This window comes from Pezoporus occidentalis, unplaced genomic scaffold (genome assembly GCF_034315485.1).
Source record: "Pezoporus occidentalis ecotype Australia unplaced genomic scaffold, CSIRO_AGI_Poc_V1 ctg308, whole genome shotgun sequence".
Lineage (NCBI taxonomy): Eukaryota > Metazoa > Chordata > Aves > Psittaciformes > Psittacidae > Pezoporus > Pezoporus occidentalis.
The window spans coordinates 171,525-198,945 of record NW_026915030.1 but is presented as its reverse complement, the minus strand read 5'-3'; the positions used below and the strand labels follow the sequence as shown (position 1 = coordinate 198,945).

At 49.2% G+C, this 27,421-nt stretch overlaps 1 protein-coding gene across 3 annotated transcripts; it reads left to right on the top strand.

Annotated features, from left to right (window-relative positions):
• The first annotated feature begins 241 nt into the window (after positions 1 to 241).
• Positions 242 to 27,421, top strand: ASCC2 (activating signal cointegrator 1 complex subunit 2). Of its 3 annotated transcripts, XM_062627822.1 has the most exons (19): positions 242 to 297; positions 2,082 to 2,181; positions 3,249 to 3,407; positions 3,926 to 4,096; positions 5,715 to 5,844; positions 7,678 to 7,745; positions 9,706 to 9,816; positions 10,733 to 10,845; positions 13,543 to 13,617; positions 14,113 to 14,220; positions 15,606 to 15,674; positions 16,399 to 16,473; positions 17,148 to 17,331; positions 17,898 to 18,112; positions 20,135 to 20,254; positions 23,690 to 23,914; positions 25,659 to 25,770; positions 26,128 to 26,204; positions 26,710 to 27,421. In XM_062627822.1, the coding sequence occupies exons 2-19, from the start codon at positions 2,101 to 2,103 to the stop codon at positions 26,876 to 26,878; spliced, it is 2,262 nt and encodes a 753-aa protein (XP_062483806.1). In that variant the 5' UTR covers positions 242 to 297; positions 2,082 to 2,100; the 3' UTR covers positions 26,879 to 27,421. The 3 variants fall into 3 exon arrangements, with proteins under 3 accessions (XP_062483806.1, XP_062483805.1, XP_062483807.1); XM_062627821.1 differs by lacking the exon at positions 242 to 297 and having other exon boundaries at positions 1,903 to 2,181; XM_062627823.1 differs by lacking the exon at positions 242 to 297 and having other exon boundaries at positions 2,075 to 2,181; positions 3,290 to 3,407.

Sequence of the window (27,421 nt, the reverse complement as noted above, 5' to 3'; positions counted from 1 at the left end):
TCTACCCTGTCCCTACGCGAGGCACCAGCAATCACCCCGCGCTGACCGGGAAGCCGTGATTTGCGTTGGGAGTTCAGACCTGGCTTTTCCTGGTGTCAGGGCGGGCCGGTGTGTCCGGGCGGTGACTGGTTTAACCGGTGGGTGTTTCCCAAGGGGAACCAGCCGGTCGCAGGCGGGGCTCCCCTTCCCCTCATTACCGGGCCGTGCCGGAGCCAACGCCGCCGCTCCGGGACCCCGGGCCCCGCCCACTTCCTCTCGGAGCCGGAAGTGCCGTTCTTCGGCGGGACGTGGCTGCCGGTAACCGGGGGCTTGGGGGCCGCGGGATGTGGTGGGGCTGGCGGTCACCGAACGCGTGTCCGGAGCAGCGGGGCTCGCGGTGGGGCGGGCAGGGCCTGGGGGACCGCGGGGCCGGTGGCGGCAGCTGTTGAGGGCCGCGCTGGGCCGGTGGCTGGAGGGGTTCTCGGGGCTGCGGGCGGGGGGCCGGGCTGGGACGGGACCTGAGCGGGGATGTCTGCTGCTCCTGCCCGGGGTCCCTGGGGGGAGAGCGCGGGGAAGACGAGCCCTGGAGTCCCCGAAGAGGGCCAGGGCTTGGCCGCGCTCCTCAGCAGCGTGTCCCACCGCAGAGCCGCTGCTGGGACCTGGCGTGTCAAACCCTTCCTCTGCGGTGCCCGGCAGCGTGCAGCTCCCGCCGGGTCCCCGCTCTGTGCCAGGTGGGACGGCAGGGCAGGGAATGCTCCTCATCCTGGGAAAATGAGTTCCCCGGCAAAAGTCTGGTTCCCTGTGAGGGTGCTGAGGCGCTGGCACAGGGTGCCCAGAGAAGCTGTGGCTGCCCCATCCCTGGCAGTGTTCAAGGCCAGGTTGGACACAGGGGCTTGGAGCAAGCTGCTCTAGTGGAAGGTGTCCCTGCCCATGCAGGGGTTGGAACTGGAGGAGCTTGAAGGTCTCTTCCCACCCAAACCAGGCTGGGATTCTGTGTCAGGGCTCTTTGGCTCATGCAGTGTGCCTGACATCATTAATCACGTCCTTGTAGTTGAGACCAAAGCTAGTGGGTCAGGAAAAGCGCATGATAGTGATCGGGAATGATCCCCTGTGCTGAGGATATTCCATGCTTGGGGTTATTCTCTTCTCCAGCTGAATATGCTTTTGGCCAGGGTCCACTCTCTTCCAAGATGTTTTTGACTTGGAATCAAGACTCCCATGGTTTGAAATGAGACATTTTTCCCCTTGTTGCAAACACACAGGCCTGTGCAGTTTTCAGCCTGACTCCAGAAGTTTTAAGGGCCAAATTAAATGTGTTACGAGAGGAAAACCAGCGATTCTGCTGCAAAGTTGTTGGGGTGGATTTTTTTCAGAGGGAAATTGTTTATCACAAGAATTGAAACCATTCTTGTTAATACCTGAACTTCTCTAACAATGCACGTAAGGGATGTGCTTTTGAATCGCCCTCACATTTGACTTGCAGTTAATTTTAGGAGGGGAATTGAGCCTAAAAGTGCTGTTAGAACTGCAGTCGTGGTTTGGTGAGCAGGTGGGAGGTGGCAGGGGAGGGCAGGCTGTGCTTTGCAGGCTCACCCTGGGCACTCTGTCTGGAGGAGTGCTGAGTGCTTCTGCCACGTAAGCACCACAGCTATTCCTTTAATAGTATGTTGGCAGACTGTGTTTTGGTTGCCTCTCCAGTTTGGACTGTCAGGAGATAGACTGGAAGCATTAAAGAGACAGCAAAAGCCAAGAGTTGAGCCCAGCTCTTCAGGAGCTGGATTTAAATAGGAAGCTTTCATACTAAACAGTACTCCCATCTGATTTTTATTGTCCTGGATGATACGTGGGGCCTCTCACTGAGGAACAGGGCTGCAAGTAGAGCAGCACGTTACAGGTTTCTTCTGAGGTGTGTGCAGGTGGCTTCTGGGTGTTCCCTCGAGGTTTAGCATTTGGGTGGTGGATAAATTGCTTTACATAAATCCATCTCCAGGCCCTGTGTGGTACAGGAAGGCTCTGTGTGTGTAGCTTCTTTTGTTGTGCTTTCAGTTGACTGACCTTGTAAAATACACCCTGTGCTGCCTTTGGTCTTCTGTTTGCTGAAGATAGGAACAAGTCATCACAATGCCGGCACTGCCTCTGGATGAGCTCCAGCTGACAGAAAAGGATCCCAAAACAGGGAAGATGAGAACTTTACCAGCACTGGTGAGCTGTCTTTTTCCTGAAAGCCAAAACAAAATCTTTAATAAATAAGTATCTCATGTTGAAGCTTGGGTGAAACTACCCTTTGTCTGGGATATGATGAAAGTTGGTTAGCTCACCTGTCACAAGAAGCTTTTTTTGTGGTTTAATGCATTCACAGTTGAGATTTCATTTGCCCACTCTTGTGGAAAAAAAAAAAGCCCAACTCAAACTCATTGTGTTCAACATCAACAGCAAACTGTGTCCTCCAGAGCTACTTATTTCAAGGAGCAGCAATGTAAATTTGGCTGCAATAGAGGGAATGCTTTGGGAGCTTTTGCAAGCTCTGTGTGAACTTAGCTCTGACCTATAGCACTGGGATAATTCCATGCACTCCCTGCATCCTGTGACAGTTCTGCTTAGTGAAATCAGGATATTTAATCCATGGTAATAACCCTTTTCTCCCAGAAATAAGAGAGAGAAAGCAGAGGGCCTTGTGGGCACATTGCAGAAGTGGGCTGCTGGCTTGAGGAGGTTCGCACGTACCTGGGTGTACATGTGGGTTAAGGCAGAGCTTCAAGCTGCTGCCTGCTCTTCAGTGTGATTCTCATTCTAGGCTGGAGTATTTGGGCAAAGCCTGTTCAGTAACCCTTGGGGGAGGGCAGTGAAATGTTTCTTCTCTCTGTTTGGTGGCTGTGTCAGTTTGACTTCATGGAATGTTGTGCAAGAACCAGTTAGGAGGGAAAAGAGAGCGCAGCCGCGCTTCGGAGGCACAGCACCACGCGGCTGCTGTTTGTTTTGAAGGTGTGGGAGGGCTGCTTTGCAAGGCTTTGTTTAACAGAGTGCAAGGAGCAGCATCCACCACATTATGAAGCAAGGCCTGAAAACATTGCTGATAAATAAGGATACAAACCTGCTGGTAACCCATCTCGAAAGCTTACAAAATGGGAAGTTACCAGGGAACTGAATGGCAAATTGTATTCAAGTGCAATTTTGTGTTGGTTTCCTAATTCAGTGAGCAGTGCACATGGTAACTGGGCATTCCTGTCTCTTGGTCTGTAGTTTTAATACAGTGTTTTGGCTTTCTGCAGCACCCAGAAATAAAAGCAGATCGGTCTTTTGTGCTATACAGACCGCCACCCCTCGCCAGAGACCCTGCTTTAGTGGAAGAGTTCTTGGAGAGAGCCAAATTCATTGCAGATGACCTGAACTGGCTTCTGGCTTTGCCTCATGACAAATTTTGGTGCCAGGTAAGAATTGTTTTGTGGACACTGAAGAAGGTGTTTCTAGAAGCCATGAACTTTAAACCAGTTTCATAAAGACTTGTATATGCTCCTTATGCACTTAATGACATGACCTCCCCCTGAGTCCCCAACGGGCACCATCACCGCACCAGCACCTCCCATCCTTGGAAGTGTTCACACACTGTGTAGACAAAGTCCTCAGCGCCATGGATTAGTGGTGGCATTGGCAGTGCTGGGGAATGGTTGGACTTGATGAGCTTAAAGGGCTTTTCCATCCTAACTGATTCTAAGATTCTGTGTTATTTGTCAAGCATTTTAATTACTGCACCTTAGGGTGCAAAGAAAGTCCCAGTAGATTTTCCCCTGTGGATTTGAAGAGTTTGCTTGTATTTGCTGCATGTGGGGCTCCTTTTAGCACTCTAGAATGTTTTAAATCACTTTCAACTTTAGGTGGCCTTCCCCTGAGCACAGCCTGTGGATGTGTGACGTTCTCTTCTTTGTTTCCTTGTTTCTGGCGGTGCAAGGTGATTTTTGATGAGACACTTCACAAGTGTCTGGATTCCTACTTGCGCTTTGCCCCTCGCAAGTTTGATGGGGAGCTGGATTGTCACCCCGAGGTGAGCGACATGCAGAGGGGCCTTCACCGGAGTGTCTTCCTAACCTTCCTCAGGATGTCCACTCACAAGGAGTCCAAGGTGAGGATTTCATTCCCTTTGAGTTTCCCTGGGCTGGGCAGCTTAGGAAAAACGCCATCAGAGGACTTAATGGTGTTCCTTGTGTGTCCAGCTGCGTTCCTCTCCCTGGCTGTTTTTATCAGCTTGTTTACTCTATAGAGATGATAACCACGCAGAGCTGAAGCATCTGAACTATGGGATGGTTTCTGAGGAAGGAGATCCAGGCAGGCAGCTCAGTAATAGCAGGTTAGCCACAGGTGGGGCTGTGATACATCCCTGGAAGAGCGAGCAAGCTGGCCACTCTGTGGCACAGGGGCTCAGTGCCACTTCCTCTGCGCTGTGCTGTGTCACATAACCTGTCCTGATCGCTGGCCTTCCTTGAACTTTCCCCAGGTTTTGGGGACACAGTGAAACTTCTCTAAATTACTGTTTTCTTGGCATGGTAATTGAAAGCCACGCTCAGCCCTAATCATGTGAGTGCAACTCCCATCGGGAGCTGTGGAATTTTCACAAGGCCTGTGGGCAGGATGGGTGAGTGAGCAAGGCGCCTTGTGTTTAAGCAATTACTCCTTGATATCCTCGGCTCATGGTGTGTTATTTAGTGCTGTATTGATTCTCTTGGTTGTCACAATGGTGACGTTCAGGATGTTTTGAGGAAAGCTCTTGGAGTGGGAGGTGGAGGAGCGGGGCAGGAGCAGGTAGAAGGAATGCTGGAGCCTGCAGCTGGCACCACTTCAGCAGCAGCACTGACACCTCTGTGGCGTCTTTCATTCCAGGAGCTGATTAGATCTTACCCCTCCAGTGAGGCAGTGAGCATCTGACACCATGTTATACTTGAGTAATTGGGAGAGAATAAATAGTCTGTTGTCCTGCAGGCGGGCAGCAGGAGCTCTGGAAGTTGGCCCCAGCCAGCAGTAAGCCCTGTCCCTCAGCTGAAGCAGGGAACGTGTGTGCTGCCTTTCACTGAGGTTGGACATGTTCACCACCATAGGCACATTCTCATCTGGAAGGCCAAAGTCATGGTTTAGCTTGCTTGTTTCTCAGTGTCAGAGGCACTTGTCATGTGGAATTTTAGCCAAAATTCCTGCAGTGCTGAGAGTCGGGGGGCTGTGTTGAGTGTTCCAGCAGTCAGGATATAGAGCTGCAGTTCCTGGGTTTGCTTTCTACTTGTCAGTGATGCAGTTGTCTTTGGTGCCTTGACTCTTCCAGGGTACCACTAACCTCAGGCTGGGATCTCAAGGGTGTTTTTCAGTGTTGGTGCCAGTGAAGCTGTTCCTGTGCCAGGTTACTCATTCCTACACCTGGGCTGAGCCATTCTTTTGTCAGCTCAGCTCTTTGGCCCTATCATGAGCCAGGTCTGGGAGCTGAATGAACTGTAGGAGCTTTTTCTTTTAACACTTAGGTTGGTGGGTTCGCTTCATGTGGGTGGGCAGTGTCATGGCAGTGACAAGCAGTGGGGATGTGGGGACAGAGGGTGCTGCAGAAGCTGGTGTAAGCAGAGTCTCTGCCTTCTATGGAACAAAATCCCAAATACACCTTTGATAGATGTTTTCACAGGTGCCATTATAATGCTGGAGCTCTTGCAGAGCAAGATATGAATTATCCTTTAAATTACTGGGTTTGGTTTTTTATTCTGCAGGATCATTTCATCACCCCTTCTGTCTTTGGAGAAATTATTTACAATAACTTCCTGTTCGACATCCCGAAGATCTTGGATCTCTGTGTGCTTTTTGGGAAGGGAAATGGTGTCCTGCTCCAGAAGATGATCGGTTAGTTAAAGCCAAGGAACAACATGTTGCATTTTGGCATTCTGCTTACTTGTAGGGTGGCAAGTAGGGGTTTATGCCAGCGTAACTGCTCTGGAAAGGAATTGTTCAGTGGCAACTAGAATCTGTAATTTCTGCATCAGATTACTTTAGTTGTGACCTTCATTGATGTCATTGAAAGCGCTGTGTCCTGCTGCTCAACTGCCCTGAGCTGGGCTGAGGCCATGAGGGCTCTGTAAAATCCTCACAGGGATGGGAAGGGGGAAACAACTCAACGAGTGAGCAGGGAGGGAGGAGGCTCTGACGATGGGCACAGTCTGGCATGAGTGTTCACAGAGTTGGGAGCCATGGGGAATGTGCAACGTGAGGTAATCCCTGGTCTGTGAAGCAGGAGATCTTGGAAGTCTCAGTGCAGGCCTTGATTTGTGGAGTACCTTCAAACCACAGAGCCCTCAGAGCATTGCTCAAGCTGTGCTTATCACTAGATTTCCCTGATTCTGTACAGCCACTCTGGCCAGCTCATATGAAGTAACAACTCAGCCTTATGCTCTGTATCATGAGCGTGGGGCACATTGGTTTAGCTGCTGCACTTACCCCGTGCTCCCTTCACAAGGGAACCACTTGTGATCTTTAACGTCCACCTGAGCAGATGGAAGAGAACCTGACTATGGATGAAGTGAGCTCTTCTACCTGAATTCTAACCCACATTGTCTGCCATTCATGCAGTGAAACTTTGTTCTTCCTTTAGTAGCTATTTTTGTCTCATTTCCACATTGACTAACATGAGCTCATGTGATGTAGCCAAATTGCCAGAAAAGCTTAGATAAACCTTTGTGATTTTTAACCCCTTTATCCTCTTTCAGTAACTTCCACTCTGAATTCACCTGCCAAGCCTCAGAGGTGGCCAAGAGGCATGACAGGATAGGTATTTCCCTTTCAGAGGTGAAGCTTGGATTATCTGGCTCTTAAAATAGTCCAAAGAAGACCCAAATGTGTGAAACCTCATTTGAATTCTGCATATGCTCTGCATATACTCAGCACAGTAACGCTGCATGGAGGTGACCGGTGATTTGCTCACCTGATTATGTTGTGACAGTAATAGCACAGCAGTTCTGGTGTGTAATTCAGAACTTGATCAACTTCAGGTTCTTGTTGGGGTATAAATTGTTCTGAAACCTGTCTCGTAACTCTCACCCATGCTCTGCCCTTGCATAAGGACATTAGCTCTGTTAATTTTCGTGGTCTGAACAGTAACTCACAGGAAAACAGGCAGCCTCTGGGCTTACTTGCTGAGGATTTATGCTGTGCCGTTAATCAGTGGAGTATTTTGTAGAGATAATGAAGCCCTAGTAATACAACAACAGGTATTGCTAAAGCCTCATTACCCTGAAGAAATATTCTGCAGAACACTTCCCAGTGCATGCTGAGCTCTTCTCAGTAATTGAAAGTCAACTCCAGTTGCCAAATACAGGAAGCAGGAATGTTCAGGGGTGGTATTTGTGGTGTTCATTGATCCAGCTTTTGGAGAAATCATCTTGCAGCTCCTTTGCTCTGCTCTGATGAGCATATCCTTGTTAACCAGTCCTGCCGCTGCACTAGTGAGTTGACAGCAGCCCTATCAGTCAGACTGAGCAGGAGTGGAGGAAGGAGCCTTGCCTGGGTCCTAGATGGGTATTAGCTGGATTGGGAGTGGGGGTATCAGTACAGTATATCTGGGGTATCAGTACAGTACTGTACTGGGCTATCACCAGTACATCTGCTGATGCACATTTGCTCGTTGCCATGAATGTTTGAACTAATGGGAAACGGTCTCTTTTCTCCCATTTCTCTTCGCAGGAAATATATTCACCCAACAACCAAGTTACTTCAGTGACCTAGACGAAACTCTGCCCACTGTCCTCCAGGTACTGCTCTGCTGCTCAGCCCAGAGCTGGGCTTTCCTCTGGGAGTGTGGCACGGCTTAGAGGGTGCAATGGAGCAAACGTGGTCATAGGCAGGCAGAATGCATTTGCTAGTGCTTACTTTCTCAAGTTGATGCTAATGTGCCTCAGGCAGGTTTGGAACCTTCATCTAAAACTGTTTCTTGATGATGATTTCCTTTGGCCTTCCTTCAGCTGCTGCTGTCTCTGCAGGTAATCTGAAGGAATGTTCATTAGGCAGCTCAAAAAGTATTCCTTGTATCCTCCACCCACCCCAAGTGGGGGAAGCACTGAAACTTAAACCAGCAAAATAGAGACCATAGATATGTCTACTTGACATAGTGGAATGGGTTAGTATTAGCACTGCAGCTGCTCAGGAGTAAATGGAATTCTCTTGGAAGGGATGCATTGCTGCCATACAAAAGCTGTTTTGTACCTCTCCATGTCTAAGCTTTCATTTTTATGAGCAGCTTTTATATTCCCCAGACTCAGCAAGTGGGATTCATATTTAACCTGAGGGGGAAATCAAGGCACTTTGACATCTTTATAGCCTGAAAATGTCATATTTATGTACTCAAAATAAACAAACCCAAGATACCATTTACCCCAAGACACCAATAATGTCACTTCTTGAAAGCCCACATCCTTTTTTCCCAAGTGCTAAGAAACTGTTAGAGGTAAATCCCAGAGGTGATACCTTGTTTGAAAAATATCCTAGGATGCAAGACCAGACCTTCAAATGCATCAGTGGGAGGGCAGGAGAGACTCCAGGAGATTTCTGTGATGTACCATATTGGAGCAGTTTCTCTGCAGAGCACTGGTTTCTTGGCTCTGTGTGGTGGTGACCACTGCAGGGCCGTGCCTGTGCATCTCAAGTGTGTGGATGTAACAGCTAGAGATCACTGATCCAGAAAACTACTGATGTGCTTACACTGTCACTGAAAGGGGTTGATACCTGTGCAGGTTCAGGAGCTTACATGCCCTCTAGAATAGCAATGAGCACCTTCAGCTGCCCATTCATATGCCTCAGGGAGGAGAGCTGCCAAATCTCTCAAGGTACAGGTGTAGAGAGTTGCTTTTAATTTGGTCCTACCCCACAGGATGTTGGCAGTCCAGGACCTAATTCTGTCAGCTTCTCCCAGACTCTTTGGTTGTAAACAAGAGCCACAAACTCTGTCCTGCCAACCTGCTCACAGGAAGGCTGTGGGACTAGCTTGCAAGCAGGAGCTCATATGGTGTTAACTTCACAGTTGTCCCACTGCAAATAGGGATTCTGGGTGGCTTCCCAGTGTTGTTGCTGCCTGTTTTTTCTCACCCAGCTAAGATCTGGCTTAGAATCATAGAATAGTTTGGGTTGGGCAGGAAATTAAGACCATCCAGTTCCAACCCCCCTGCCATGGGCAGGGACACCTCACACTAAACCAGGGCACCCAAGGCTCTGTCCAGCCTGGCCTTGAACACTGCCAGGGATGGAGCATTCATAGCTTCCCTGGGCAACCCATTCCAGTGCCTCACCACCCTAACAGGAAAGAATTTATTTCTTATATCCAATCTAAACTTCCCCTGTTTCAGTTTTAACCTGTTACCCCTTGTCCTACCACTACAGTCCCTAATGAAGAGTTCCTCCCCAGCATCCTTATAGGCCCCCTTCAGATACTGGAAGGCTGCTATGGAGTCAGATTAGCTGCAGTCCCTGTCTTGACATCACAGCCATATGCAGCTGCACTTAGCTACTTGCAAGCTGCATGGAGTCTCAGAAGTGCAGCGTGGCCCTTCCTGCTGTAGCCTGTGAGAGTCTGTTGCAACTTCTGCCTTACACAGCTCCATGTTGAATGGAAACAGTCCCAGCTTGCACACATGATCATAGCAGTGATTGTTAACAAGGTAAAGCATCTCCTGCTGCTTTCCCTGCCTGTTTTAACGCTGCTCCCTTCTCTTGATGTAGGTGTTCAACAATATTTTGCAGCAGTGTGGTTTGCAGTGTGAAGGAGCCTCTGCTGAGCCCCAGAAATTGGAAGAAAAAGTAAATGTGACTCCAGGAAACATGCCTCTCCAGGTAGAACTGCTGCTTCTTGCCCTTTGCTGTTTGCTGCCCTGCAGACTGAGCAGTCTGGGGAGCACTATGACCACAGAGGGTCATTCTGTTCCCAGACACGGGTGGCTCATGCAGCACATGGTTCCCTGTCATTAGTTCACTGTTTGTCATATGACTTGATGATAAAAGTCTTTCCACCCTGAGCTGGTTGCTTTCTTCTTGTGCTTTTCAACCATGTCCCTTGTATCGTGGGCTCTTTCTAAACCTGCCATCTCTTTCCCTTAACCAGCTTGTAGGTAACTTAACTTACTGGTAGCTGAGAGAAGGCTCCACCAGAGCCCTGGCAGTGGTCAGAGTTGGTTTGGCTGTAATTCAGAAATGTTTGTTTAACAAAAGTACTTTAGTTCATTAAATAGGGGGGGTTTAGTGCTGGGTGCTGCACAAAGACAGGCCCCATGTCAGTGAGCATGCTCTGCGAAATCTTACACAGCTTGTGTGTGGGAGTTGTTGCAGCTACCCTGGAAATGCATCTTGCACTGAAATGGACCACTGAAATCATCCCTTTAATTCCTGTGTTACTGCTATGCAGTGCTTCCAGCTAGATGGGGAGCAATACTCTATGTGGAGGAGGATACATGGAGGCCAGAGCCACTGCCCAAAACAGGATATATTGAGGGTTCATGTAATTTCACAGTGCCTTGAATGTGAGCGAGCTGTGGGGATTGCATCATAAATCGTTAAAGGACAGAAGTTCTAGCATGGACATTGTCTCTGCCTCTAGACCCATTAATGTGTCATGTGTTTATAATTCATAGCAGACTCTTTGTGCAGTCAGAAGCAAGGCTTGGTCTGAACGCGGTGTGTCCCTGGTGGTTGTGTTGTGTTCCTGGGAAAACTTGCCTGGCTCTTCTCTCAGTAATTGCTCTTTCACTCTCAGGAGCTGAAGGACATTGTGCTGTACTTATGCGACACCTGCACGACGCTCTGGGCGTTCCTTGATATCTTCCCATTGGCCTGCCAGACCTTCCAGAAACATGAGTTTTGTTACAGGTACATCTTGGCCCGCAGACAGAGCTGGGCTTGGTGAAGTAAAAGTACTGAATATTCTGTTGTGTCCTCGCCCAGTCCCTTTACCACTGACACTGCCATTTAATCATAAGTCACCCTGGTTTGTGTTGAGGGGACCTTAAAGCTCCTCCAGCTCCAACCCCTGCCACGGGCAGGGACCCCTTCCACTGGAGCAGCTTGCTCCAAGCCCCTGTGTCCAACCTGGCCTTGAACACTGCCAGGGATGGGGCAGCCACAGCTTCTCTGGGCACCCTGTGCCAGTGCCTCAGCACCCTCACAGGGAAGAGCTTCTGCCTAAGAGCTCAGCTCAGCCTCCCCTCTGGCAGGTTAAAGCCATTCCCCTTGGCCTGTCCCTGCAGGCCCTTGGCAAAAGCATATTTGCTCCTGTTTCAGGGCACAAATAACAAAATGGTGTAATGCCAGTGAGTGCTAATGAAATGAGCAGTTTGACTTGTCTTTTAGCAAATGGCTTCTGAAGCCTCAGGTGACAGTTACTGTTTTGTTGCCCCTTCCTACAGATTAGCTTCGTTTTATGAACTGACAGTGAGGTTCACACTGACAGGAATACAGAGTGATAAATAATGATTACAGGGACGTCTGGAGCTTCTCTATCTGTGCACCTTCCTCATTATCCTTGAGTGATCCTAGAGCTAGGCAACCATGATGGCTTTAAAACCTACTAAACGGTACTTGGTGGGGTGGAGAGGGCAAGGAGAAAAGAGTTGTAGATAAAAAGGGCTTCCTGCTGTAGGGCCTGAAGCAAGGGAAGTGGAAAGTATTTCAGAGTGATAGTCCATCGAGGTCTGAAAAGAAATGCTTTTATTTGATGCTCTGCATGAGGTTTATGCTAGAGAATATTACTGAGGTTTGGCAGAAGCTGAGTGCCTGGGAGAGAATGACAGCTGGGTTGGCAGCTAATTCCCAGCCCAGCTCTGGATCACAGTGCAGATGAGTCAGGATGGTCTCGATGACCAAACAGCAGAGTGTGTCCCCACAGAGGCTGCAAGTCCTTGAGTGGCACTTACCCAGCTTGCTCCAGTTGTTTAATCCCCCAGACCATCTTGTAGAGTCTTGCCTTTGGTTAGGAGCCACTGTGAAGTGTTAATTTATTGTCCTTATTTCCCAGTTTTGTTTGCTTGGGAACAAGCACATGTTTGTATTTTGCTTTTGTTTCCAATTGTGTTGCAGGCCTCTGAGGCAGCACAGCTGCTGGTGGTTTATGGACCATAGGTTGAGTAATGCTGCTCTGGGGGGTGTGGGTGCCTGTCCTCCTTGGGTGTTGTGGTCCAGTTGGTTATTGAAGGACCAGCAGATTGATGGAGTGCTGGTGGCTGTTTGAATTGGTGAGCAGCACAGCTTCCACGCTTGGTTACTCACAGGAGGAAAGCCTTTTGCTTTCAATCCTACTGCTGATGTTAGTAGATGTGCTAAAATATTCTTGATCTCTGTGCAGTAGGACAACAGCAACATTCTCATTACTTCTCAATATGGACTAATGTCTGGGGCTCTGGAGCGTGGAAAGGGAAACTGATCTATGTGTCATCCTCCTGGAACCTCTCTGTGGCTGAATCCATCTGCTGGCACTTGCTCATTTCTCTCCCTGACTAAAAGTATCAATGAGAGCTTCTGCTACATTTGCCTCAAGGATACTCATTTAGCATGTTTGGTTCTTAATAGGAGACACAGACATAATGTTCCTAATGGAGCCTCAGCCCATCAGTTCAGCGTGGCTCTCCTGCACAGTGCTGCAAATTGTGATTTGTAACAGCCAGCTACTGAGGGAGCAGCACTGGCTGTTAGTCTGCATCTCTTGGGGCTCTGTCCCTAAAGGAAGGAGTCTGTGTGAGCTGCCTGGCATGGAAAATGTGAAACTGGACCAAGCTATCTTTCTTTGTTTCCTCCCTGTGGCATCCTATTGCAACATGCTGTTAGGCTTTCTGCATATTGAATACCTTCACCTAAGTGCCCACCTAGAGCAGAGCTGAATAGGAAGACCAGTAAGAGCTTATTGGAAATCATACCCAGTTTTGTATCTGGTTTTAGCGTAGAGCAAGATGGGGCCATGAGGATATTGGAAGGGAAGGGTGTGCTTCAGGATGGGCTAAACCTATCAGCTCCCTGCAGATCTGTGTTTGGGGTGTTTCTCAGTTGGGCAGGTTGTTCTTCTCTTCAGTAGTGTGGTGATGTTCAAATGCAGTTCTGTGCCTGCATCTTCAAAGATACCTCGATGACCTCCGGGTGCTGCTCTGTCTAGTGCATAGAATCCCAGCCTGGTTTGGGTTGGAAGGGACCTTAAAGCTCCTCCAGCTCCAACTCCAACCCCTTCCACTAGAGCAGCTTGCTCGAAGCCCCTGTGCCCAACCTGGCCTTGAACACTGCCAGGGATGGGGCAGCCACAGCTTCTCTGGGCACCCTGTGACAGCACCTCAGCACCCTCACAGGGAAGAGCTTCTGCCTAAGAGCTCAGCTCAGTCTCCCCTGTGGCAGGTTAAAGCCATTCCCCTTGGCCTGTCCCTGCAGGCCCTTGGCAAAAGCATATTTGCTCCTGTTTCAGGGTACAAATAACAAAATGGTGTAATGCCAGTGAGTGCTAATGAAATGAGCAGTTTGACTTGTCTTTTAGCAAATGACTTCTGAAGCCTCAGGTGACAGTTACTGTTTTGTTGCCCCTTCCTACAGATTAGCTTCGTTTTATGAACTGGCAGTTCCTGAGCTGGAAGCTGCAATCAAGAAGAGGCACTATGAGGACAACAGGTGAAAGTGGGTGCAGGGGCTTTGCCTCTTCTGTTCAACAGGACTCTCCAAGGGCTTAGTTAAGAATTCACTTCATGCTGCTTTACTCACCTCCACGGAGTCTTTCTGTCTTTTTTATGCTGCTTCAAAGAACTCCAGGGAGATGACTTTTCTAATTCCAACTTTCCCTGGGCAGTGGGGTGACTAATGAGTTCTTGCACTGCTGTCTGAGAAGAATTTGATGGGAGATGCATTCCAGTTATAAAAAAGCATGAAAACGGGAATGATATCTCTATGTGTAGATTGGTCTCATTTTAAGGCACAGGCTGCGCTGGTGCAGTTGAGATGTCTCTGTCTAGCTGGTGATTGAGACCAGCTTTTAGTGTATGGATTTTCATTCATAACTAGGAAATGGCTCTGATATGTGGTCCTTGCAGCAAATAAAGGAGCAAAGGTGTGTTAAAGATTCACATTTCTTGTGCTGATGCTAATAGTGTCTTTTTACTCTCCCTGAAGTGTCTTTGCTGATTTGTGGAGGAGAATTTCACATTCCAGAAAGAAGATGATAGAAGCTTTTCATATCCTAATAAACCAAGCCTGTCTGCAGCCCATCTTAGAAAGCAGGTATTGGCACTGGGACCTGTGGTACCAGCCAGTTATTTGATTGCCATTGAGGGGAGATTTGCTGGAGAAAATGAATGGATGTTGCTATTTTTATTGGGGTTGTAGCCATATACTTTGGCTAAGATCAGAAGTCTGTCGTCCTGCACAGCAGGAATGTTCCAGAGGAAGCTGTATGATCCAGAACTGGTGTGTGTTGACCCCACTAGAGTGGGATGATGCTGTGGTCCAACAAGCTTTCTAACCTCAGCTTGTGGCTAAATTGCAAATTCTAAGGGTGTGTGTGTAGGCACCTTGACTGAGACACCACATTAAAAGTGATGCAGTGTTGCAGATGACTGAAAACACTCAAATCTAGATACTGGTGCCTTTACCTGGTTCTTCCCCCCTCCTCTTGTGAAAGTTGTTAGCTGATAACTCTGTGAGTAATCTCAAAATGAAGGCAAGTGTAACTGTCTCTGTGTTATAGTAGAGAAGTGAAATAGCCCAAAATCATGCTGCATATTGGGGATGGAGCCAAGAGCCTGGATCTGGATTGCAAGGCCAGTGCTCCCCTGGGCTGCTCTCTTTGCCTCTACGTGTTACAGGGTTTGAAGGTTGCTGCAGCTCATGTTCTGCTTGAATATTTGCCCTCATTTGGTATGGGTAGAGTTGTCCAAGAAGATGAGGAGGGTCTGTTGGTGGAATTCCTTATGGGAGACCTGGATTTGTTTCCTTCACTTTCTAAAGAACTGCTTTTTTCCCAGTGCTGATGTACTGCAGAGAGTGTTCAGTTTGGCTGTGGGCTTGCTGCAGCAGCAGCAGCAGTAGGAGGTTTGGGTGTTATAACACACAGGCTGCAGTAGGAATTGGCTTGGCCTGTGTTCTTACCCAGGTGAGCACATACTTTCTGGGAGGTTCACTGCTATAATCCCAAGACATATAATAAGAGCACAATTACAAAAGCACTACACACCCTGTTGTGCTTGATGCAAGTCTGGGGCATCAAAGCATGACTTGTAAAGTCTGTCTGAAGTCTTGTATTTCTAACTGTGATACAGCTGTGGACACAGCTGGCTGAAGTGTCTGCTGAAGCCAAAGAATAGTCATAGAACAGTTTGGGTTGGAAGGGACCTTCAAAGCTCATCTGGTTCCCACCCCCTGCAATGAGCAGGGACATCTTCAACTAGATCAGGCTACTCAGAACCACATCCAGCCTGGCCTTGAATGTCTTCCAGGGATGAAACTTGTTTCCATTTGACCCTTTGCTCCTCTGAAAGCCCCAAAGTGGTCTGAAATTTATTTTCAGCTGGGATTTTCCCCTGATGTATGAGCGTGACTGAGGGGGAATGTGGAGGTTGTGCAATGCTTACCACCAGTTGTTCACTCTGTGCCATTGTTTTCTGCAGCTGTGAGAACATTCAGCCTTTTATTGAGGAATTCCTCCAGATCTTCACTTCAGTGCTTCAGGAAAGGAGGTGAGTCTGGCTGCAGAGAGACCCAAAGGGAGGGTCAGCTTGCCTTCCTCTTCCATTCTTTACAGTAGAATTGCCCGAGACATTATTATGAGGTATTATGATACATTTGGGAGTTAGAAATCATTGTGACTAGTTGGGAGAGCTGCTGTGAGAGGATTTCACACTGCAGTGCAGCCTTTACTGTAAGGTGAGGAGGGTGTTGCGTGACGCTGGAGAATGTTATTCTTTGCTCTCTTTAATCCAGGCTTTCAAAGGGGAGAATAGCAATTTAGCCATTAGCTACCTGGACAGCTTAGACTATTATTACTGATCTCTGCTTTTCAGCTGAGGTGACCAGAACAGAAAAGTGTTTAGTGCTGATGCTGCAGGTGCAAAGTGAGTAAGTGGCAGAACTGGGAATTCGATCTTGGCCTCCCAACAGTGCTGTTCTGATCATGTTCAAATGTAAACTCTCTTTTCTCTGTAATGTGGCACTGGGTCTTAGCATCCTGAGGAGTGTTGCAGGGGTCTGATGGCTGGGATGGGGTTGGTGAAGTCCTGCTGCAGAGTAATGGGAGCATAATGAGACCTGGCAGTGGATGCTGGAATCCAGTACTGGGTGAGGGGTTAGAAGTGTTCCTGCCTGAGCAGTGAGGAGGCCGAAGCAGCATGGCAGGACCAGCAGTGTGTGACAGGTCTGCTGGTGGCTGACTGTGATTGATTAAGCTTGCTTCTGGGGTTTCAGATTTCTCCGTGATTATGATAAGCTGTTTCCTGTTGAGGATGATGTCAGCCTGCTTCAGCAAGCATCCTCCACGCTGTATCCTTCACCATCACCTTGGGGCTTTGCAGACCTGGCTGCTCTTGGATTCCTTCGTGCCTGTGGCATTTCCAATATTGCTGCCTCTGGTTAAGCTGCAGGACTGGAAGTGGGTGATAGAAAGTTTTCCCCTAAAAAAGAAAGGGGAGAGTCATGTGTCTATGGAGCCAGGCTGAGAGAGCTGGGCTGGGTCAGCCTGGAGAAGAGAAGGCTCCTGAAGGGGAGACCTGAGAGCAGCTCCAGTGCCTAAAGGGGCTGCAGGAAAGCTGGAGAGGGGCTTGGGACAAGGGCCTGTAGGGACAGGCCAAGGGGAATGGCTTTAACCTGCCAGAGGGGAGACTGAGCTGAGCTCTGAGGCAGAAGCTCTTCCCTGTGAGGGTGCTGAGGCACTGGCCCAGGGTGCCCAGAGAAGCTGTGGCTGCCCCATCCCTGGCAGTGCTCAAAGCCAGGTTGGACACAGGGGCTTGGAGCAAGCTGCTCTAGTGGAAGGGGTCCCTGCCTGTGGCAGGGGTTGGAGCTGGAGGAGCTTTAAGGTCCCTTCCAACCCAAATCAGGCTGGGATTCCATGAAGGTTGATTGAGGCACAGGTTTGGGGTTGCTGAAAATCTCATTGTTTCTTCAGGGTGAGGTCTGAATATGCACATCTAGAAATGTCCTTAATGGTGTCCTCTTAGAGATGAGACCAGGACAGCCTATATCCTCCAAGCAGTGGAAAGTGCATGGGAAGGGGTAGACAGGAAAAAAGAAGTCATTAAAGATTCAACACCAGCAGCAGCATCTAATGGAGCATCAGCAATACTGGATAGAACTGTTGAAGACATGGAAGGTCTCAGGGCTGGATATGTGTCAGAGGATGAGGTGAGTAGACCAGTGTGGACTGGGTCCTGTTCTTTCTGTCCTTGCCTCATTCATCTGTGAAGAGAGGATTGGTTTGCTCAGGTTTGGGGGTTACGGGAGATTGTCTCATTTCTTACCTTTGCTAGATTTCAGTGCAGCCCCATGTGCCTTGTGAAATGAGAAGCCATAAAGCCACACCTTGAGCCTGACTTTATCTTGGAGCACATTGCCTCTAACTTCTGTTGGCTTGGGCTTCCTGTTGCTGTGGTGTATTCAAATACTGTGCCTCATCACTGTAGTTCATGTGTGTATTCATTAATGCACAGTTCATAGGTTATTTGAGGAAGGGATTCCCCAGAGTGTCTTCGCTGACCTGGGGACAGGCAAAACCAGTTGGGTGCTCAAGGCTATGTCGTAGACCTTGTGCAGTATAAGCAGCTTTTGATGATTTCTCTTCTTTTGAATTCTTTGTGATTAAATTCAGATAACCCAGGCTGCTGCTTTCCCTTTTCATAACATGCCTTCCTGCCTCCCCTCAGCTGCTGGCTGTCCCCAGTAATGCCCCCACTTCTGTTTGGTATCTGCAGTGTGCCGGTGCAGCGGCTGCGCCCATCGCCAGGGTCTCAGGAGTGGAGCTGGACTCACTGATCTCTCAAGTGAAAGACTTGCTGCCAGACCTTGGTGAGGGCTTCATCCTGGCCTGCCTGGAAGAGTACAGTTACAATGCAGAGCAAGTCATCAACAACATCCTAGAAGAGAAGCTGGAGCCATACTTGGATAAGCTGGACCGAACAATGCAAAGGCAAGGGACAGCTTCTGGCATGGGTTTGATGTCATTTGGGGTTTTTTGTTTGTGGGTTATCATTTAACAGAGGGCTGGAGCAGCTCTGCTCTGGAGCCAGGCTGAGAGAGCTGGGCTGGGTCAGCCTGGAGAAGAGAAGGCTCCTGAAGGGGAGACCTGAGAGCATCTCCAGTGCCTAAAGGGGCTGCAGGAAAGCTGGAGAGAGGCTTTGGACAAGGGCCTGTAGGGACAGGCCAAGGGGAATGGCTTTAACCTGCCAGAGGGGAGACTGAGATGAGCTCTTAGGCAGAAGCTCTTCCCTGTGAGGGTGCTGAGGCGCTGGCCCAGGGTGCCCAGAGAAGCTGTGGCTGCCCCATCCCTGGCAGTGCTGAAAGCCAGGTTGGACACAGGGGCTTGGAGCAAGCTGCTCTAGTGGAAGGTGTCCCTGCCCATGGCAGGGGTTGGAGCTGGAGGAGCTTTAAGGCCCCTTCCAACCCAAACCAGGCTGGGATTCTGTGATTCTATGAACATCATGCTTACGGAGGGTTAGACACTTGTAGAGCTCTAAGAAATTGAATGTGCATTTTGGGGGGATAGGTAGCTGCAGTGAGAGCTTCTCACTGCTATAGCTTTCTGCCCTCATTTGTGTCCCTGCTCAGCATTTCAACAGAGCAGATCTGGGTTGTGTTTTGTGATGGGGGATAAAAACACTCGTACATTAAATGGTCACTTCAGAACCATTAAAATTGCATCATGGGGACACTGGTTTGGGCTGGGCAATAGAATGTGTTGTCTTCAAAAGCTATTAAAGTTATTTTGCTGCAGAGGCCAGGGTCATAGTCGTTAACTCCCAGAGGTCCTGCAGGAAAGGGCATCTTCAGAGGAACTGATTAATCCCAAATTCAACCTGCAGGATTGAATATGGTATTTGACAGGCTCCTGTTTTGGGGGGGAATTTAAAGCAGGGAGAGACTGGAGGTGCAGTTCAGATCCATTTTCATCCACCTTCTGACAAGCTTTCCCTGGCTTGTACCTGGGACGCAGGACTCATAGCTGGCAGTGGGATTGAGCTGTTGGAGTTTGCGTGCAGCTGCCAGCACGTGTTTGTGCTGCACCAGCAGTTTCTGCCTGAGCCTCAGGATGTGAATGTGCTGTTTGTTCACATTTCGTGGGGGAATGGGCAGACTGTCTCATTGTGCCATTCAAAAGGAAAGCATCTCTATCAGGAAAACCATATAAAATATCTTAGTCTTGCAACAATCTTGGTGCTCTCACAGTCACATCTGCTGACTTGGGCGCAAATGGTGGCTGGCTTTTTGGAAGGGTTGGGGTTTTTCTGCCAAGCCAGCAGTTACAGAAGATAGGGCTGGATTTAGTTTTTCTTTCCTGCCTTTTGCATCTTGAAACAAAGCTGTCAGTTCAATAGCAAATGTGGAACTGGGATCAGGGCTGGGTTTAGGAGTGAGCAGAGCAGCGTCTGCAGCCAACAGCTGAGCTCACAGCCCCAACACAATGAATGTAAAAATAATGCTCCTTTGACTTACAAGTTGAACAAATGTAAGCCTGGAACGCTGAGAGAACGGTAGGAAGATAAATATCCTGAAATCAGCAGCAGCAAATTACTGGAATCTTTTCCAGTGTGTAATTCATCATACTTAGTGCCTGGCTTTGCTGAGTCGCTGTTCTGAGATCAGGCAGCCTGCTGACATTCTGTGCTACTCATGGTTTTATTCATTCTTAAATGAACAAAAGAGTTTTCCTGTTGCTTTCTGTAAGTTGCTTTATTTTGCCCCAAAAGATAAGCTTTGGAAATGGTGCCTTTTATCTCACACCAATGCCCCATAGTGGTTGCACATGTACTACAGCGTGGCTGTGAAAGGAAGGAGTTGTAACCTGTGACCTAGCACCACATAGTGGACCTTGGCATGTAGTGGGTGACTTGGAGGCTGACAAAGATAACCCAAGGCCTCGGGAAGGAGAGGACTTGGTCTTCCCCAGCTCACCTTTGGTTTTATTCTCTCTTGCTCTTTTCTCTTCTACCAGGCAGCTGAAGCCAGACCCGACTCCTCTGGTCACTTCTCGCTATAATGTTTTCCAGAATGATGAGTTTGATGTTTTCAGTAGGGATTCAGTGGATGTTTCTCGGATCCAGAAGGGCAAGAGGTGAGTATCGTGCACCCTTTATTAAGCCTGTCTGTTGGGAGGGATGGTACCTGCAACCTTGCAATTCTATTTCTCATACAAACCTCCTGCAGGTGTGTGTGGTGGGGGCAAGGCTGAGCAAAAAGATTTCCCACCTCTTTCTTTGGGCAAGTGAACTGAATTGTTATTAGCGGGTTGGTTTCAGTTAGTGGGTTTCCTAATGGGCTTTCCTCTGTGTGCTGCTAGAGAGGGCTCTGCCAAGCTCCTTTGTAATGTTGGGCTCTTGCTTCTTGGTCTGAAAGTTAAACCTGCACTGAAGAGCAAACCTTGCAGAGCAGCCACCTCTGCGAGCCAGGGGGGACTCGGAACTGAGAGTGAAGAGTGATCTGATTTCAATACCCATCTCCTTCACAGTCTGACCGTGCTCAGGGGTGCAAACTACTCTTGTTCCGCTGCTGTAAGCTTCCTGCAGCAGGGCATTTTTTTTGCTTTCTGCCCAGTTTGGCACATTGTGCTGTGCCATACTCTGTTCAGATTTAGGTTAGAACATTGCCCTGCTGGCTCCCGTTGATGTCACCTCTAGAATATCCCTGACTTGTTTCAGGTTCTTCTGGAACACTTCAACTTGCCGAGCGTGATCGTTACTTTGGTGTGGATTTATACAGAATGTAAATAGAAGTCTGTACATTGAGCCCTGTGATCCTGGGAGCTCCCACTTAAGGTTTTGTTTGCAAAGCTGCCCCAGACTCTCAGGAGAAAACTGCTTCTGCCCCCAGGTCCAGTCCAGCAGCCTCTCAGCAGCAGTGCTGTAGTGTTTCTACTTGATTTCTCTCTGGCCAAGGCAATGACTTTGGAGGTGCCCAATAGCTAAGTACTCACATGCACAACCTTTCTCCTCATGGTGTTGCCTTGCTCAGAGTGCAGGCAGTGACTGTCAGCAGGAGGCTTGTGTGTTTCGTTACCTCCCATCTCCCCAGAGTCTTGCACATGTGGGTAGTGCTGCAGCAGCTGGACAAGGCCAGAGGGCACTGTCCCAGGTTCAGCCAGTGTATGGGATAACCCTGCTGGGAGCTCCCTCTGCAGATCGCTTGAAGAACTTGGAAAGTCGCAAGGTCAGCTCTGGGGCCACAGCACAAGAGGGACGTGGAGCTGTTGGAGTGAGTGCAGAGGAGGCCATGGGGATGCTGCGAGGGCTGGAGCAGCTCTGCTCTGGAGCCAGGCTGAGAGAGCTGGGCTGGGTCAGCCTGGACAAGAGAAGGCTCCTGAAGGGGAGACCTGAGAGCAGCTCCAGTGCCTGAAGAGGCTGCAGGAAACCTGGAGAGGGGCTTGGGACAAGGGATGTAGGGACAGGCCAAGGGGAATGGCTTTAACCTGCCAGAGGGGAGACTGAGATGAGCTCTGAGGCAGAAGCTCTTCCCTGTGAGGGTGCTGAGGCACTGGCACAGGGTGCCCAGAGAAGCTGTGGCTGCCCCATCCCTGGCAGTGTTCAAGGCCAGGTTGGACACAGGGGCTTGGAGCAAGCTGCTCTAGTGGAAGGTGTCCCTGCCTGTGGCAGGGGTTGGAACTGGAGGAGCTTTAAGGTCCATCCCAGACCAGGCTGGGATTCCATGATCCCTGATCTGGGTGGTGGCACCCTGCTCCTGTGGCATTGCTGTCTGGCTGCTGCCAGGGAGGCTGTATCTTCTCTCAAGCAGTGACATCACTCCTTGGGAAGTTGTCACCTCTTTGCTGTGCTGTTCCATGAGTGCTCAGCATTATCCTCTGACTGCCGATATTCCTGGTGTCTCTTGGCCTCCCTCAGGCTACGTCTTCCTGATGAAACAGTTGTTCTTAGGCAGCTTGTGCTTATGTGTAGAGTGGTGTTGCTGCCTAAGCATGATATCTCCAGAGCCTGTGTGGATAAGCATAAGCAGTTTTGGGCAGGGAGTGTTAATGTGAAAGCGAGAGCCACGCCAGGATGAAGAGAGAAACAAGCACGAGGAAGCGAACATACGAGCATACATGTCATTCTTTGCTGATCCTGAAAAGTGATCCCACTTGTCTGTGCCTGTCCAGCCATAATTGCTAGCTGAATCTGTCACCTGAAGTCCTGCACACCATGGGACTAGAGGAGTTATCCCACTGCTTTTCCTGGAACTGGTGCCTGAAACATTTCCTTGCAGCTCTTCTGCAGTCATCAGACCAGCTCAGCAGGAGACAATTACCAAACACTTAGTTCAGGCTCATGTTGAATACCAACGGAAGATGTTATCCCAGCTGGGTATGTGTGAACTAACCACATGCTTTGTAGGGCATTTTTGCAGCTAAATGCAGGCAGGTACCAGAGTGAGTCATGGAAGAGAGGGAACCACATCTATCCGTAAGGTTACTGCTTGATGTTCTTAATGAAGATCAGCCTGCTTAGATGACTTCCCCTGGGCTTGCTCTGTGTCACATAAGTTTGTCTGTTCTGGAGTCACTGCAGTCTGTTAGGGACAGGCTCTTTCCCTGTTAATATCCAGATGCCAAAGCACCACTGATGCGTGTTCCTCCTGGACTCTGAGGGCTGCAAGTTGTCCTGTGAATACTTGACAGTGGAATCCCTCGTTGCTTTGCTGTAAGCATGTGCTTGGCCAGCCTGAAAAATGGCACTTCAAAGGCTTTATGCTTATGCAGTGTGAGACACAGCATCTTTGTAATACCTCTATCAGAATTCTGTTTCTTGGTCCTCCCTTTAAAATGGCTATCACTGACTTGCCTCCTACATTCACAAAAAACAAGTACATGCTTTGAGACAGGTTGAATCAGTCACAAGTCTACTCTGGGTTGTTCTTTTCCAGCGTTAGTTGGCTGAGTCCTTGCTGCAGTGCTCATTTTTGGCTCTCCCCATCTATCTCCATAGTTTGCAATCTCTCTCATTTGCAAGCTGAGGTTCCTGGCTGTAGGAACTCAGGTGTCTGCAGCAGTGACTCTAACACAGGTCTCTGCTTGCAGCTGTGCTGCTGCTGCAGTGAGACGATGCTGCAGCAGGGTGTTAGAGGGCACTCTGGGCCTGGCAGAGCTGGTTTGTAGGCTGGAGCCTTCACCCCCACAGCCTCTCATTCAAGGTGCATGGGATTTCTTGTGGTGTTTGAATCTTGGCCTGAAAATTGCAGCTTGAGTATAATTGCATTTGGCCTCCCTAAAAGCTTCCTTTCAGTCTCAAATGACAGTGTTGGTGTCCGGTTCCTGTTCTTATCTGGGCAATCTTGCTGGGCTTCTGTTTAAGAATGACTTTGTTCCAAGCCAGGGGAGGCTGGTTTTAGTAACCAGACAAACAGCCCTATTGTAGATCAGAGGGGAAATAGGCTTAAGTAGCACTTACGGAGTTTGAAGTGAGACTTCTGTTCCTCCAGCTTCCACTTACTAACGCGGTGGGGGGGTGAATTAACTTCTCAGGAAGGTTTTTACACACGTTTCTGTTCCTGTGGAGTGCAGGAGGGAGAAGGACACCACCAGAAGTTTGCTGAATGACAAGCGCCTGGTTGCTGAGCAGAAGGAGCGCTACAGCCAGTACAGGCTGGTGGTGGAGGAGCTGCCTGTGCAGCAGGGAGAGGCTCAGCTCTACGGGGAGGACTACGAGGACGAGTACGACGACACTTATGATGGAAACCAAGTGGGGGCAAATGATGCTGACTCAGATGATGAGCTCATCAGTAGGAGGTAGGTGCTGTGGCTTCAGTGGATGGGAGGGTGATGGGAATGGCTACCTATGGCTCACACAAGCCTGTTCAGCACTGGCTTTCAGCTTCATTTCTCAATGAGGATGTGTATGCTTCAAGCCAGCACTTTCTCTGGTGCTGCCACTTTCTCTGTAACATGGCAGGAGGGAGATCTGGGTCTCTCCTCTCCTGTCAGTAGGAGTGTTGCTGTGGCGTGCACCCAGGATATTCTCAGGCTCCCACTTTGTGTGTCTGCAGGACACAGGCATTCCCTCAGCTAATCAACACATCTAAGAGGGGAATTCGCTGTTGTGTTGAACTTGCACTCAGCAGCATTTCTGCTCGTAGGCAACGCTCCTGCAGCGGGGGAAAGGGCTCTCTGGAATACTGAGGAGTGCAGCTGGTGGTTAGAGGAGAATTGCAGCATTTGGAAAGCTGAGCAGTGCGGGTGCTGCTCCTTCCAACCCCCTCTGACACCTCTAAGTGCTGACACCTGGAATCCAGTCCTTGCAGGACCGCACAGCACCCTGCACAAGGACGGACAGCTGTAGGGAGCAAAGGGTTACTTTGGGCTGGGGATTGGAGAATATTTGTTCTAGAAATAAGAGCCAGAGACAGAAATCCTGTGTTTCAGAAATGCTAAACCAGCTTCTAAAAGTGGCCTTTAAAATTCTGGCGTACTACGAAGATGTCTCCGTTTCTAACCTCAATCCAGAATGCATCTTTGGGCTTCCTTTGTCCCTTTCACTACAGTTTTCTCCCTCTCCTAAAGCAGGGTGAGGCTTCAGCTTAAATCCTTTAGTGGTTTGCCTGTAACAGTGTGGTACTTGAGTCTTTTCCCCCTGTTTCAGGTGCTCACTGCTCCTAGGGAAAGGCAGGAGGAACAATTAGTGGATGTTCCTGTGGAAAACTAGATCTGTAGGTTTGAAGTAACAAAGACATTTCTGGTTTTACATTTATTTCTGTGACAGTGGGATGGTGGATCTGAATTCCAATAGAATTTAAGCACATATACACATATATATATGTGTGTGTGTGTATATATATATATATATATATATATATATATATATATATGTATCAAAGAAGAGCTATAGGTATGTGGTAAATTCTGCCTCCACCCCCTCAGGCCCTTTGCTGCTCTGCATGTTCAGGGTGATTCACAAAGCTTGATGGATTTCTCCAACTATTTCTCCCTGTATAAAACTGGGGTAGGGCCCAGCCATAAAACTAGAGCTCTGTGGATGACCACTGACCAGTCCTAGAGGTTCCAGAGCACAGCATTTCCTGAGCATTAATGTTTCTGTCTGAGTTTGAGCTTGAGGTTTGAGGGTTTATCTTTGTACAACAGATGCTCCCCGACTGGTGAGCTAAAGCCTAGCAAAGTTTACTTCTGCTTAGTACTGCCCTGGGGCTGGGGCTGGATCCCCACCTCCCAGAGGAAGCACTTGTTTCCTTGGAGAAATTCCTTGTGAGGTTTCAGGTTTTTCCTGACCTGCTCCTTTGCAACCATAATGATGCTCAGTAACAACTTCATAGTGAACATTCCCAGTGAAGAACATGGATTCAGCAGTTGTCCATAGTAAAGGTGTCATTTTCTATCTGGCTCTTCAGAAAAAGCAGCAAGTCCATGGAACCTGTGGATTGTCATTTTTGGAAGCTGGGATGCAAACCCAGGAGGATGCTGCTGCTCACTTGGTGGCTGCACTGTCTCCATTGCTGACTGTTTGTGTCTTAATTCTCAGGCCGTTCACAATTCCTCAGGTCTTGAGAACTAAAGGGCAGGAGGAAGGACAGGAGGAAGAGGAAGAGGATGAAGAGGAGGAGGAGGAGGAAGCTGAAAAGGAAAGAACAAAGGTGATACTTAGTTTGTGGTTGGAGTTGGGTTAAGATTTACTGTATGTCTTACCTGCCTCACCTCTATGGAGAGGTTTCATCTCCTTTATTCCAAAGACAGGTGATGCCAGCAGCACGCTTTGAAGGTGTCATGGTCTGCTGTCATGGATATATTGTAAATGGGGATGTTGATGGTGTTGCTGGCTGAGGAGGAAAGTCTCAGTCAGGTTTAGAGTCACTGACACCAATTCTGACGACTCAGCCAGAAGAGATAACGGACAGTGCACTGTGTTCCATGGTCCAGCAGAATCCTGTCCTGCTCTAGGCTTTGGCAGGATCTGCTGAGTTTACTGACCTCCTCCCTTCCTTCCATGGTAGGACCATTTTGTGCAGGACCCAGCAGTACTGCGGGAGCGAGCTGAAGCGCGGCGCCTGGCTTTCCTTGCGAGGAAGGGGTGAGTAAGCACCAGCCTCCATGGGGTGAAACAGTGGCTCTGCAGGTAGTAGGAGTTGTTGGAGGGTATCCTGCTCCTTAACATCCCTGTATGTCAGGGTCACTGCTGTGGTGGTGGTGAACTTCCTCACCCAGCTTCTACTTCACTGGTGGTTGTTCTGTCCCATCAAATGGGTAGGAATGTCCCTTTATCATACACAGCAGAACCCTGTGCAAGATAGGATCTGGGAGAGCACAGCTTCCTAGAGCTTGAATGGCTCCCACAGGGATTCTGGGACAGTTTAATAGCTGATTTTGGATGTCAACACATGAAGTCTGACCATGGTCCTTGTGTGGCTACTGCTGGTCTTGGCTGTTACAGAAGCCCTGCAGAGCTGGGCTGAGCCGAGGTTCAAGGCCGGATGCCCGAACTCCTCCTCACACCCACCTGCTTCCTGGGATCGGTGGATTTTTGCCCCGCCAGGGTGCAGTGTGCTGCTTGTGATGTCCTTTTCTGTGTACTTCAGGTACAAGCACGACAGCTCTGCTGTGGTTGGGAACGTGAAGGGCCACGGGCAGAACCGGGAGACGGTGCAGGAACGGAGGAAGAAGGAAGCGAACAAAAGCACAAGAGCGAACCACAACCGCCGCGCCATGGCTGACAGGAAGCGCAGTAAAGGCATGATCCCCTCCTGAGAGACTCTTCTGCCTGCTGGTGTTGCATCACCCCCAGCCCTCTGCCTGGGAGGAGGCCATTGAGCTCCATTCCCTCAGCGCTGCCTTAGCTCAGGGCTGTCATCATCACCTGGCACTTTGGCTCATGTGGAGCTGCAGGTCCTGTGGGTGCTCACAGGAAGGAGCTGCCTCTGGGCCGGCCCTGACTGCTCTCTGGGTCAGAGTGTGTATGCCCCTGGGCTGCACCAGCCCTGCCTTTCCTTTTGTACTATTTATAATTCTGAGAACTTTATTTTCCTACGGGCTCCATGCACCCTCCCCAGCACCCAGGTGGGTTTCCAGGCCCCTCCAAGAGCCAGGCTTCCCAGGAACAGCCCTCACAGCTTTCTGCTCTGCTGAAATGCCTTATCCTGAGGTACAACTGGAAGGCTGGTAGGAAAACACTGGGGCTCTTCCCGTTGTTGGCAGACACAAGAGTTCAGGTGAATAAGACCTGATAAATCTCTGTCCCTCCAGCGAGGTGTGTGAAAACAGAATGTGCAAATAAATGATTTGGATCTTTTA